This window comes from Bidens hawaiensis, unplaced genomic scaffold (genome assembly GCF_021521415.1).
Source record: "Bidens hawaiensis isolate Kalapana, Puna unplaced genomic scaffold, B.hawaiensis_p1.1 tig00003488_1, whole genome shotgun sequence".
Taxonomy (NCBI): Eukaryota; Viridiplantae; Streptophyta; class Magnoliopsida; order Asterales; family Asteraceae; genus Bidens; species Bidens hawaiensis.
Genome location: NW_027491195.1, coordinates 984,138 through 997,225, shown reverse-complemented (window position 1 = coordinate 997,225; position 13,088 = coordinate 984,138). Strand labels below are relative to the sequence as shown.

Here is a 13,088-nt window from a genome sequence, read left to right as displayed (position 1 = left end):
TGAATGGGATTCGTGAATCCGCATCTAAGAGGCAAAGAGGAAACACACCAAGTAGCGAACTTGGTCGATATAGTGGAGCAAACTATGTTGAGGGCGCAACGGTAGACGAAATTCACAATATTGATTTATTGGCTTGGTGGAAAGGTAAACAAAACGAATTTCCCATTCTATCCGCCATGGCTCGTGATTTGCTTGCCGTACAAGCCTCAACGGTTGCTTCCGAATCGGTTTTTTCTCTTAGTGGGAGGGTGTTATCTATGCGAAGAACAAAACTAACTCCCGAGTCTCTAGAGGTTTGCATTTGCCTAAAGGACCATTTGGATGCGGTGGATCGTGTACAACACAAGTCGAACTTTGAAGACGAAATACCAATAGAGCGTCATATTCATGATGAGGAGGCGGAGGACGGGGTTTCTTCCGATAACGAAGACGAGGGTGAAGAGAATGAAGACGAAAAAGAGTTGTAATTATTTGTTTTGGTAAAATTATTTGTAACTTGTTCGACTAATTATTTGTTTTGGTAAAATTATTTGTTTCGACGAAGAAGAATTGTACTATTGTCTGTCAGTCACGTGTTTGAACGGTCAAACGGTCAAAAACGGTTAAAAAACCCTATTTATAGTTAAAAAACCGGTTCCAACGGTCAAAAACGGCTATATAGCCGTTGGAACCGGTTCCTAACGGCTCTAATTTATAAATTTCAAAAAAAACCGGTGGAACCGGTTTTTACGTAAAAACCGGTTCCGGTTCATACCCTACCCGGTTCTTAAAAGTTCGCATATCTGGGCACCGGTTCGGGTCGGGAACCGAACCGGTTCCTGACTGGAACCGGTGTCATTCTCTACCCGGGTTGAAAAAAACCGGTTCCGAACCGGTTCGGGTTTTCAAGGTGTACCCGATTTGTGCAGGTTGTGCGGGCTAGGCCACCGCACAGGGCCCAAAAGTTTTAGAGGCCCTTGTTAAAAGAGTAAATCTGAAATATATATTAGATAAAAAAAAACAAACGAATCTTAAATTAAATGAATCTTAAATTAAATTGTTATTTGACTCAGCTGATTGATTCTCTTTCCATTAACAATGTCTCAAGTTCAAGATCCAAGTGCTGCAATTTTCTTTGTTTTAATTAATTGTTGCTTTCGTTGCCTGTATTACTTTTTTTTTATTTCTTTGTTTTTTATAAAATCAAACTAATTTATTTGGTGGCGGGCCATATTGTATGTACATTCACATTAACTACTTTGTTATATTATGATTTTTTTATATATATATTTTTTAAACAAAGGCATAACTAAATTTAAAACTCAACCAAAATTATAAATAAAAGCCTATTTAACTTCGGATAACTTAAAAAGCTTGGGAATATCTCATAGAATAGTAACAAAGTTTCAAAAGTGTTCTAATTAAGTTACTCATGCAATTTTTTCTCAAATCGGGTCACCAAATCTTGAAATCGAGTCTCGCTGATTTCTTTGTGCGTCAAGAAAGAAATGGAGGATAAGATGTGGGAGTCGGAATTTGCAACATATGTAGTTAAATTTAAAAAAATTAAAAATATGCTAATTATATTAAAATTTAAAAATAAAAAATAAAATTCACGTCGCCACTCAATGTCAACATAAAAAAAAGATAAAAAGATTTCCTATGTGAAACAAAAAAGAAAAAGGTTAAAAAAACATGTTAAAACCTTTAATTAATAAAATATGAAAGTTGAATGATTTAAATAAAAAAAAATTTAAAGTTGACTGACCTGATTAGAAAATTTTTAAAACTTGGTTATTATTCTATGAAATTGCCCCTTAAAGATTCAAACATGTATTTTTGTTTTTAAAAAAGATTTAAGCATGTATTTCTATTTTAGCCTAAATAGATTGATTAGGGGTTATCTTTTGGTTTTTCTTTTCGGCCCACTTTTTTAATCGCACAGAGCCCTCGAGATCACTCGCATCCTCAGAGACGGCTCTGTAAACTACATGTGACAAGAAGTTTTATATATTGTAATAGGCATATTATGTAGACGACCCGTTTATAGTTAGTTGGTAATAATGTAGGTACTATGGTTTAATAGTTTTTTTGACCCATTTAATGGTAGTAATTCAAGTGGTATTATATATAAGGATATTGACTTGTACACGTTAGACTACATGTAGTGGTAAAATTAGGGGCGCCAACATGTGATGTGGCTACCAACTTGTCCGCTAAAAGTATTACGAGACCTTCAATTCTAGCACCATAGAGTTTCTCTGCCAACCCCTTAACGGGCTTTACTTGGGTTAAAGCATTTATTATTTGGCAAAAGAAATGGATATGCTATTAATATTGTTTGGAGAACTGTGGCAATTTCCCCCACCGCACTTCAACGAATGTCATTATATAAAATAAAAAATGACTTATTACATAATGCACTTGCCACACACATATGTAAAGTAACTCTATAATTATCTCATACTTTATAACAAAATGGATCAATGACCTAACGGATCGTATAGAGAGTCATAACCAGATGATGAAAGATTATTTTAAGAAGAAAAAAAGTAGGGACACGTATGTAAATTTTTGAGTGGACTTTGTAGAACATCTGTGAAACAATTACAAAATTGGCGACGTCGATGACAAGAGCAACGGTGAGAAAAACAACGACAATGAGGAGAGAAACACTTATTAAAAATAAATAATTGCACTATATATATTATAAATAAAAATAGTTAATTTCCATTAAAAAAACAAGAGCATGAATTTCACATATATATAATTATTCAGAATATACAATATGCTTGTAACTTTTGCTTTATTAAAACATTCTAGTATTTTATTGTGTGACTTTTTTTATTTAAATTATTATATTTATTGAATAATATATATTAAGTAAATAAAAAATGATTAAGTAGTAATTACAATTAGTTAAAATCACTATACTTGATTTAGAAAGAGGCTCTAGAGAAATTATGTTTGCCTATGGGACACCTATGTGTCACTTTAACTAAACAATTAACAAAAACCACTACAGATAGCCTTACAGTGATTTAACTTTCACCCCATCACACCTATGACAACATTCATCACACAATAGTGAATTAACTCCACCATATTACACCCGTAAAAATATTTATCAAACAAGGATGATTTAGTTACCTTCATATTACAATGATAGGACTTAACAATATCCAAAAGTATAAGTTTGACTACCTATGACTTTTTTTTCTTGAACGACTAATTTGAAATGATAGAAAGGCAATCGAACGGTCCAAAATATAGAAAACACAAAGAGCAGCTGCAGGATGGATAGTAAAAAAATTAGGGCTTTTCTTTTTCCCCAATTCATCCAACCCTATAAATAAATAAATAAATTCCAATAACATTACCATTCATTCTCACTGTTCACTTCTCAACCATCCTTAAGCTACAATCAGTCATGGTGAAAGGCCCTGGTCTTTACTCCGACATTGGCAAAAAAACCAGAGGTAATTAACCAATTTCATACATACATCAATGTGCTGCATGTATTCTATTCATCTTTGTTGGATCTACATTTATTTATTTGTTTTTGTTGTGATTAATAATAATGTAGATCTTCTGAACCGCGGTTACCAGGGAGATCATAAGTTCACCATCACCACCTGAAGAAACGTGGATCGACTTACTAGTAGACGATCAACTTTCCTTGGGTACGAGTATGCTGTATCACCGATGGTTTTCCGGAGTATGAATTCTTCCACCAACAAAACAAGCAGCACCGTGAACTTACCCCTCAGAAAAGGACAGAGGGGTCCTCTTTGGGGTAACCCTCCGGTGTGAGAATAAGATATTGTAGGAGAAGATAATAATAATCTGAAAGTGAGTAAGAACTTAAAGTGTATTTTCTTGCTTACCTCCCCTTGTGGAGGTGGTGTGGTATTTATAGTGTTAGGGTTTCCAATGATTGGGCTCAGACCCAATGAGGGCCTTTTTGGCATCCTCCTATTGCTTCGCGCCACGTGTCCTAGGACACCTGGTGCTTTTTCATTGATTATTCTCTGACCAAGGTATTTCACCTGAGCCATGTGCAATCACGTGGTAGCACATGGGTTTTGCTGAGTTATCCACCTTTCATTGGCAGCTGTCAACATCAGCATATTCTTATTCCTTAAAGGATACCTTCTGGAAGGTTGTCTGATGAGCACAATCATGGTTGTCCTTATCCTGATTTGGATAAGGACGTGGTTGATTATGTGCATGTGTGATATGCGCCTATCCTGGGGATGCGCGAGGTCTTCTCTTTATTCTCACGCGCAGATGTGATATGCGCAAGCATATGTAATATGCGTGAGCATATGTGAGATGCGCCACGCGCAGATGTGATGCGTGAGCATATGATGCGTGAGCATATGTGATACGCGCCACACGCAGATGCGCCACGCGCAGATGTGATGTGCGTGAGCATATATGATGCGTGAGCGTATGTGATACGCGTGAGCATATGTGATGCATGAACATATGTGATATGCGTGAGCATATGTGATATGCGCCACGCGCATAGGTTTTGGCTTTGTGTCTTCATGACATCCTGATTTCAAGCCTCTTGTCTATATCTTGTGGGTTGACCCGCCCGCTCGATGTTAAGGCGGGTGCATACCTCTTCACCACCTATTCACCCACTGGAGTTGTAAGTTGTTATTATTTACTTTTTATATCTTTTTAATCATAGGCTGCCTAGACCTTTTTATTTGATATTAGGATCATATATGTATGTGCCAGTTTTAAATGGTTAGAAGTTGTATTTATATATCTATATGAATGATGAAGGCATTGTTTAATTGTGGTGCGGTTTTCTTTCGGTCTGTTTACTGGTGGTGAACTTTGAATATTAGTTGCGCTCGATTAACTGTTTCTTGTTTCTGTACCGTGCAGGCAATCACATCTTCTGGAAACAAGAAAGGCGATTTGTTTCTTGCGGATGTCAACACTCAGTTAAAAAGGAACAATGTTACTGCCGATATCAAAGTTGACACAAGCTCTAATGTATCACAGTTTCTACTTCCCTTTCGTGCATCTATTTATCATTATATCTTATATTTGTACTTGAAATGTTTTTCTGTCTTCACTTTAAGATAGTATGACAATATCTCAAGGATTCTGGTTTTAGACATCCTAACATTTAAAAGTTAAACTTTAAGTTACATCTGAATTTATGAAGTTGAATATGGTGTGTGAGAACTTTAACTAAACTGTTTACAACATTAATGTAGCTCTCGACAACCATTGTGGTTAATGAACCGGCACCTGGGCTGAAGGCAATCCTTAGCTTCAAGGTTCCCGATCAAAGGTCCGGGAAGGTATGTGAAAACTAAGCTGTTTTTTTAATATAATGAATTTGAATACAATTTATATAAAAAGATGTGTGATAATTTATTATTCTGGTAGTTGGAACTTCAATACTTGCATGACTATGCTGGAATCTCCACAAGTATTGGGTTGACCGCAAACCCTGTGGTCAACTTCTCTGGTGTGTTGGGGACCGCCAGTGCTGCTATCGGAACCGATGTTTCCTTCGACACCAAAACTGGGGACTTCACTAAATACAATGCTGGGATTAGTTTCTCCAATGCTGACCTCACTGCTGCTTTGACTTTGTAAGTGGTTGACTTATTAAATCTAAAAGTTGACTTTTTTATGTTGTAGATAATGAATCTAGTTACGTGTGCGCAGGAATGATAAGGGTGAGACTTTGAATGCATCGTACTACCATATCGTGAAGCCGTTGAGCAACACATCAGTGGGTGCGGAAGTCAATCACAACTTCTCAACCAATGTAAACACAATCACGGTTGGGACTCAACATGCTTTGGACCCGTTGACCACGGTCAAAGCCCGTGTCAATAACTTTGGGAAGGCGAATGCTCTGATCCAGCACGAGTGGAGGCCCAAATCTCTTTTTACCATTTCTGGAGAAGTTGACACCAAAGCGGTTGATAAGAGTGCTAAGTTTGGGCTTGCTTTGGTTCTTAAGCCATGATGGTTGCGGGTTTTATCTGGACTTAGGAAATAAATGTAATTTTGATATCTTTCTTTGGTCTTGCTATGATGTTTTTGATTTGGTTCGTTTTTTATGATTAGAATTTATAGGTTTTTTGACAGATTTAACTTTGAGCAAGTGAACACTAAAATTTTGTTGGTCAGTTTGATTTCTTGATTAATCTGATACACTTCGTTGAGCAAAATGTGAATGTCTTTGGCTGTAAACAAACGCGATCAAGGTTTTGTCTGTGTTTGTTTGTGTAACCTTAACCGAACAAATAAATAAATAAATTGAAAAGGAAAAGGAACCACTTTTAGCTTATGTTCATATCTTAAAAAAGTAATAAAGCTGTCGCATGCTTCTGTTGGTTTCTGAACGGATATGGTAAACAGAATTTTTCAAAGTAAAAAAAAAAAAGAAACTTGCATAGTTTATAACAAGCTTTTATTTGAAAACGAACCTCTCATTCAAAATTTTCTATTCTTTCAAGGAAGCTGGTTTAAATGTAAAGGGGATTGAATAATTATTGAGCAGGCCTGACTAAAGAATCGGTTTGGTCACGGGTTAGAACGTGTTCGATTCATGTCAATACGAAATTTTAAGCAAAATTAGTTCGGCTAAAACGGGTTCTAAGCTAAATAAATTAGGGTCCGTCCGAGCCATTTAAATAAAGTGTCAACTTGATAAGGGCATAGAAAATCTGTATCTTAAAACAAGTAACAAGTTTTTTCTTAGCATTGATAATTTTTCTTCTAAAAAGTTGACTAGTTAAAAGAAGTCATACCTTCTTGTTTTTCTATTTATTATTTATTATATGTTATCAAAAACCATCTTTTGATGCACTCTAAAAAAAACACTATTCATGAATTTTGTTATTTTTGTCCATACACGTGTATCTATCTCTGCTCTTCTTTTTGCACCACCTCTGGCCACACATTCCCATTTCCTGATAAGATATTTTGCTCTTTTATTTTCTTTAGCTTATCTACCAGCTAGATCTCTCTCCACTTGCATGTTTTTGCCTTCTCCATGTACTCAGGTAACTATTTGAAGACGTTAATTCTTGCCTCCATCCGTTTCTCTGTTTTGTGACCAGGCTCCGAATTAGTCAACGACACTGAATCTTAGCTTTTTCCGACATGTATGATTTTACCAATACATCAGCTCCTTCAATCTCATATGGGTGCTTGAAAGCAGCCATCATATGTTGCATGTTCATTTACATCACTCCTTCGATCTCATATGGGTTCTGTTTGGTTCAACTTCAACCAGAAAATTTGGTTTTGTAAATGTGTGTAGTCGAAATTGAACTATAAGAATGCGACTACTTCTGCGAAACTATGTTTCTTTTATATAATTAAATATTCAACCTATATCAGTTGTCGCGTATCGTTTACTAGCCCCGCCATAATACTTGTTACTCAAGATAATCTAACAATACCATTATTAAACAGCTAACAATATATAATTCAAATTGAAAAAAGAAATGTTCTACATGAATATATTTGCCTTCACTAAAAGAATGCTACATGATACCAATTAATGGATATATTAACATGGGATATGAACCTAGGACCGGGTTTGCAAAACATCATTCTCAAAGCCCACTTGCTTTTGGACCAGATAAAACCCCATTGTGTTTAGTTTTACATTTGAAAAACATATCTTGTAACGGAGAGAGTTGATAGTCGTTGAAGTAACGAGTCTGAGCAGTAAACGAGTCATCTGTAAAAGGATCCAAGTAACCAAACTGAAACCCGTCTTTTCTTACTTCACTCTCGACTTCTCGTTCGTGTTCTAAGCTTGAATCCGTATGGAAGGTCCCGACTGACTCAGATGTTTCAAAATTAAATGTATCATTCCTAATCGGATAGGGTATTGACGACGGAGGGTGTAGTGTCGATGATTTATCCATGGGAGAATATGATGTAATTTTGGGCTTCGTATCGATTTCTATATCCGAAAATGAAGCATCTTTTACATCTGAGCTCACGTGTTTCTCCAAAACACCTTTTTTGTTGTACAATCGACATAATACCCAATCATCTAACTGCACAAATACAATAATAAACATAATTAATCACAATTCAACCAAATAATATTTAAAACGTAAATAGCTAACGAGCCATGCCAAGCCAGCATTATAAAAACAATAGAAACATACCCTAAGATTGTTGCTCCGTTTCCCCGCGGATCTATCCACATTAGCAAGACGATACTCGTGCATTATCCAATTCGTTTTAACTCCTTTTGGCGCTTTTCCTGCGTAGAACACCAACGCCTTCTTTATAGCCATGGTTTTCGATTTCCCGATCGGTTTATCGGCTCCGCTAGCCTTCCAATAACCCGTTCCGGCAGCTCTGTTTGGCCGAGACCCGTTCGGATACTTCCTGTCCCGAGGCGAAAAGAAGTACCACTCCTTTTCTCCGTACAAAGCCATGTCTATTCAAATCAAAACAGAAACAAAATCAATAAAGATCAGAATTTAAATTCATCTTAATTTGAACCAAATATCTTCAATCAATTGACTTAAAAGCATGGTTATACAACCCAGGCGCCGATTTATCGCTAGTCAGCGATTAATTGCTATTTGGTCAAATCGGTCAAAATTGAAAAAAATTATAAATGAAATTTGGTATATATGTATATAAATTCCTATCCGATTAGTCCGAACTAATCCCTATTAACCCCAATTAACCGCTAGTTCTGCCCCATAGACTAGAAAAACACGAACAATCCATCCGAATTGCCCAGATTTCTCATTTCATTATTTAAACCAAAAATATGATTTTTGATCGCTCTTAATGTTCTGATATTCCAACAGGTTCGATTTTTATCAGATTTGAATAGCCCCTGGCAAGTTCTACAACACTGCTTAAAAGTAAATAAATAGAAATAGAATTTGAATTACCGGGAAGCTGCCACGGATCGAATTTATACAAATCAATGTCTTTGATAATCGGAACGGAGATCGATTGAGAGGCGCATTTGGGGCAAAGATAATGCATCACCAATTCTTCATCCGTAGGGTGAAATCTGAACCCCGGTGGCAAATTCAGACCGTTTCCGGACATCTGCAGTGTGTTTGGAGAAATTAGGGTTAGGGTTAGGGTTAGGGTTAGGGTTAGGGTTAGGGTTTTGAATTTTCGACAGTCGTGTGGATGAAGGGGTGAGAGTTGTATTTATATAAGGAAAGTTGGCACGTGGGGGATTGAATCTGGATGAACAAGTGAGAGTCTAGGAAGGAGGATATGCTTGGAGAACAAGGTTCGGTCGACGCCGCCTTTGGTACGGGCGAATGAGAGGAGGACGCGTGTGAGAGGTTGACCCCACGTGCATTGTGTCATTGAGTTCGTCATTTGGTTTGGAGTTTGGTGGAGAAAAGCCGTTTGTTGCTTTGTGGAGTGGAGTGGAGTGGAGTGGGCATTGCTTTGACTCATGTCATGTTCAATTAGCGACTGGATTTGCGGCTCGTTTAGTTTTAGTTGTTTTAATTTAGTGTGAACGTGAAATTAGATAGTGCTATAATTATTCATTAGTCTATTATGGATTCAGTGAATATATACGGTCGATTTTAGACATTGTTGCTATTAGGCGTGGGTCCAAAATCACAATCTATTGAGTGATTGAAAGTTAAAACTAAAGAGAATTGGTATCAGGTATTAATGAACAAAACACGTATTTGGCTAAACACCTTTATTGAGAAACTCACTCAAAACTCAATTACAGTAATGAAATCCTACACGGTTTATATAGACCAAACCTAGACACGTTTGAGTCTAACTAGGATTCCTAAACAATAGGTAATTTAATAAACAATTAAATAAACCTAACAACCTAAACCGACATGTATTAGGAAGTATTAGGATCCATATATATATTCTTTAAATAACTTGTGCTTTGCTCGCCAATTTACTTGCCTTGCACTTCAAGGAAGATCATTCGAAATTGCCGACAAAAACCACCGTAACTAAGGGAGGTTAAGTTAACTTCTTGATAGTTATGTGATAATGACATGATACTTTAACTTGTTCGTTTATTAAAACCACTACAGATAGTATAGTATTATAGTATTAGACCATTCTCAATCTAGCTGTGAATGGCTGATGTGAATTGTGAAGTGGTTCTTAAAAAGACATGTATTAGAGCTTTGTGCTCAATGCATAGTTGTGGTGTGTTTATTCAGGATTTGTGGTCAGATAAATATATAGAGTTCCTTGTAAATTCCTTTTTTTTTCCTTTTCAACTTTATTAATATACATGCTAATTATTTATTCTATATTTTTGGACGTTAATTTTTGTAACGTCATTTTTAAACCGCTTGGCTCTCCCACGTGCGGCGGCTACCTTTGAATGTTTTTTCCCATGGTTCTCTGTCATCTATTTCGGTTGTTATACTGAGTGTCTATACTGTATTGATAATCAACTTCTCGTTGCAACGTGTGAGGTTAAAAAACTAAATGCTATAGTTGTTTTTTTTTGTTTTTTAAAATTCAAAAAAAATTAACATGCTACGTGTAACATCTAGGAAAAACCCATATTTATTTTGGACTAAAGTTGTCAACTTTGAAAGTTGAAGGATTAAAATAATCTCAAAATCAAGTAATGGGAAAAATGAGATAAGAAAAAAATTAATCATCTTATGTTTAAGAAAGTAGGAAAATCCATCCCATATGGAAAGATGGAAGAAAAGGGAAGCATTACCCATGGGTATAAATAAGGAATGAAATTTTCATCCACATGGAAACAAACAAATAAATGAAATCTCTTTATAAGGAAGCAAGTTTTCATAGAAATGTTTTAATGTGGCTAACCACTCTCCATAGTCCTAGCGGAGGGTGCACAGCACCCAACGCGCACAGACTCGGACTCGGGCGATGGGAAGCATTACCCATGGGTATAAATAAGGAATGGAATTTTCATCCACATGGAAACAAACAAATAAATGAAATCTCTTTATAAGGAAGCAAGTTTTCATAGAAATGTTTTAATGTGGCTAACCACTCTTCATAGTCCTAGCGGAGGGTGCACAGCACCCAACTCGCACAGACTCGGACTCGGGCGATGGGCGTAATGTAGTGTTTTGATGGCGTTTTAATATTTTTGGATAGTACAACGACTGGAAATGAAAATCTGAAACTTGCATCTTCGCGATACGCGAAGTTACAGATCAGGCATCATTGCGATACGCGAAAGACAAAAGACTTGGGCCGACTTTGGAGCATCTTCGCGATACGTGAAGTTGCAGATCAGGTATCTTCGCGATACGCGAAGCTGCACTTCTGCATGCGTGACACGTGGCGACACCTGGTGACACGTGGCAACCCTACTGCTGACTCAGCAAAGCTAGTGCATCTTCGCGATACGCGAAGATGCAGAATTTCGGCTATAAATAGAGGGGTGTTCGGCACATTCCAACTCACACCAACCACTTCACTTTTCACACGTTTTGCATCGTTTTGCGTGCCGACCTCGAAAGGCGTACCGACCTCGTGAAACGCGCCAAGCTCCGAAGCTCTGACGGTGTAAGCTCTGTTACGCGATATAGAGTGGAAGTGCCGCTCGATCAATCATAAGCATTTAACTCCAAATACCCGTACGAGGTAGGGGTTCTGATTAAGTTATTATTTTATTATTATAATAACTTAGACCATAGTCGGAGGTATAGCCCGAACCTTGATCACTGTTAAGTACAACATAGCTTTTCATAAGCACATGTTATAATCTAATTATAGTTTCTTCATGATTAAGAAACGTAATCACTTATATACAAAAGGTATAGTTAAAAATAGTATTTCTTAATAATTAAGAAATATACTATTCATACACGGGTTATAGACAAAGTAATGTTTCTTCTTGAAGAAGAAACCTGGTATAAATGTTTCTTCCTGAGAAAGAAACCTGATATATAATTAATAAATAAACAAAGGGACTAAAGGTCCACATGTTTTGTACAAATAAACGAATTGTCAAAGGTTACAGCTATACAAAACAAACTACGGGGTATGAAGCTATATCGTTTATCCAGATATTTATACAAATGTTATACTTGTACTATTGGTCCGAGATAACAGCCAATCAATTAATCTGAAAGCTGAAAACAGAAACAGGAATCAGTAACAGAAACTTATTTACAGATAGGGGTCAGTAACCGAAACTGATCAATATACATGAATCAGTGTCAGAAATTGATTACAATCATATAAGGTGAATACGCCCCAAACTTTTATAACTCTTTTAGAGTCTGAACTGTTTACATAGGACTTATGAATCCTTAAAACTTTGTGTTACAATAATGAGAAATGGGCATACTCAAATTAAGAGTATACATGTGTCTGGATCCATACATACATGGTGACTCGGATTTCCCCGAGGCCATGCATATCATCAAACACGCCTTTGGTAGTCTACGGGACTGATCAGAGAAATGATATTGTGTATATGATTAATTGTACATGTACTTAGGGTAATTTTAACCCAATGAGTTGGGTGCCTAATGAGTATTGTCACAAAGGTATTGTTATTGTTTACACACTGGTATTATTGAGTCAGCGTCATTCACCGGCTGTGTGCTGACGTATTTTTCCCCCACATTTCAGGAAAACTGTAAAGAATAGAACTGACAGGCAAAACTGATAGAAGATTGGAGACATAATCATTAGATGTGATTTGATGGCTCAGATATTTTATTTAGAATATTATTAATAAATTATATTTTCAAAAGACAGTTAATTGAAATATCAAACGGGTATTCTGACCCGACATTTTATAAATGAATATTGTATTTTAAAAGACTTTCGTTAATAACCCGCAACTCTGATATATTTTCAAAACCGGATACCAACTAACGGGCGTCGCACCCAGGCCCTGAGTCGGGGTGTGACATTACGTGATTACCACTAGGTGTGCATGGGTCGGTTTGAAAACCATTCGGTTTCGGTTTTTATTTTGAGTTTGGCTTGGTTTCGGGTTTTTTGATTTTGCCATTTAAATAAAACTTTTGGGCCGAAAAAGGCTAGCAAATAATATTTAACTTGGGCCTAAATTCATTTTTTAATCAGTAATTAATTAATTATTATACATTTTGGATTGACAT

At 36.4% G+C, this 13,088-nt stretch overlaps 2 protein-coding genes across 2 annotated transcripts; one reads left to right on the top strand and one right to left on the bottom strand.

The window, feature by feature from the left end:
* The first annotated feature begins 3,409 nt into the window (after window positions 1–3,409).
* LOC143623523 (mitochondrial outer membrane protein porin of 34 kDa-like) lies at window positions 3,410–5,989 on the top strand. Its single transcript, XM_077094409.1, has 7 exons — window positions 3,410–3,458; window positions 3,566–3,606; window positions 4,610–4,639; window positions 4,885–4,995; window positions 5,223–5,309; window positions 5,398–5,606; window positions 5,683–5,989. Exons 1-7 carry the CDS (start codon window positions 3,410–3,412, stop codon window positions 5,987–5,989), a joined length of 834 nt encoding a protein of 277 aa, XP_076950524.1.
* Window positions 5,990–7,511: 1,522 nt separating this feature from the next.
* On the bottom strand, window positions 7,512–9,289 carry LOC143623522 (NAC transcription factor 32-like). Its single transcript, XM_077094408.1, has 3 exons — window positions 8,904–9,289; window positions 8,157–8,434; window positions 7,512–8,042 (listed from the first exon to the last, which is right to left on the bottom strand). Exons 1-3 carry the CDS (start codon window positions 9,064–9,066, stop codon window positions 7,590–7,592), a joined length of 894 nt encoding a protein of 297 aa, XP_076950523.1. The 5' UTR covers window positions 9,067–9,289; the 3' UTR covers window positions 7,512–7,589.
* Window positions 9,290–13,088: the final 3,799 nt, after the last annotated feature.

Bases quoted from the DNA above. Each gene is read 5' to 3' on its own strand.
- LOC143623523 (XM_077094409.1), top strand. From the start codon at position 3,410: ATGGTGAAAGGCCCTGGTCTTTACTCCGACATTGGCAAAAAAACCAGA. The intron at 3,459-3,565 runs GTAATTAACCAA...ATAATAATGTAG, and splicing joins CATTGGCAAAAAAACCAGAG to ATCTTCTGAACCGCGGTTAC. The intron at 5,607-5,682 runs GTAAGTGGTTGA...ACGTGTGCGCAG, and splicing joins CTCACTGCTGCTTTGACTTT to GAATGATAAGGGTGAGACTT.
- LOC143623522 (XM_077094408.1), bottom strand. From the start codon at position 9,066: ATGTCCGGAAACGGTCTGAATTTGCCACCGGGGTTCAGATTTCACCCT. The intron at 8,435-8,903 runs GTAATTCAAATT...TGATTTGAATAG, and splicing joins CGATCCGTGGCAGCTTCCCG to ACATGGCTTTGTACGGAGAA. The intron at 8,043-8,156 runs GTATGTTTCTAT...GTATTTGTGCAG, and splicing joins AACGGAGCAACAATCTTAGG to TTAGATGATTGGGTATTATG.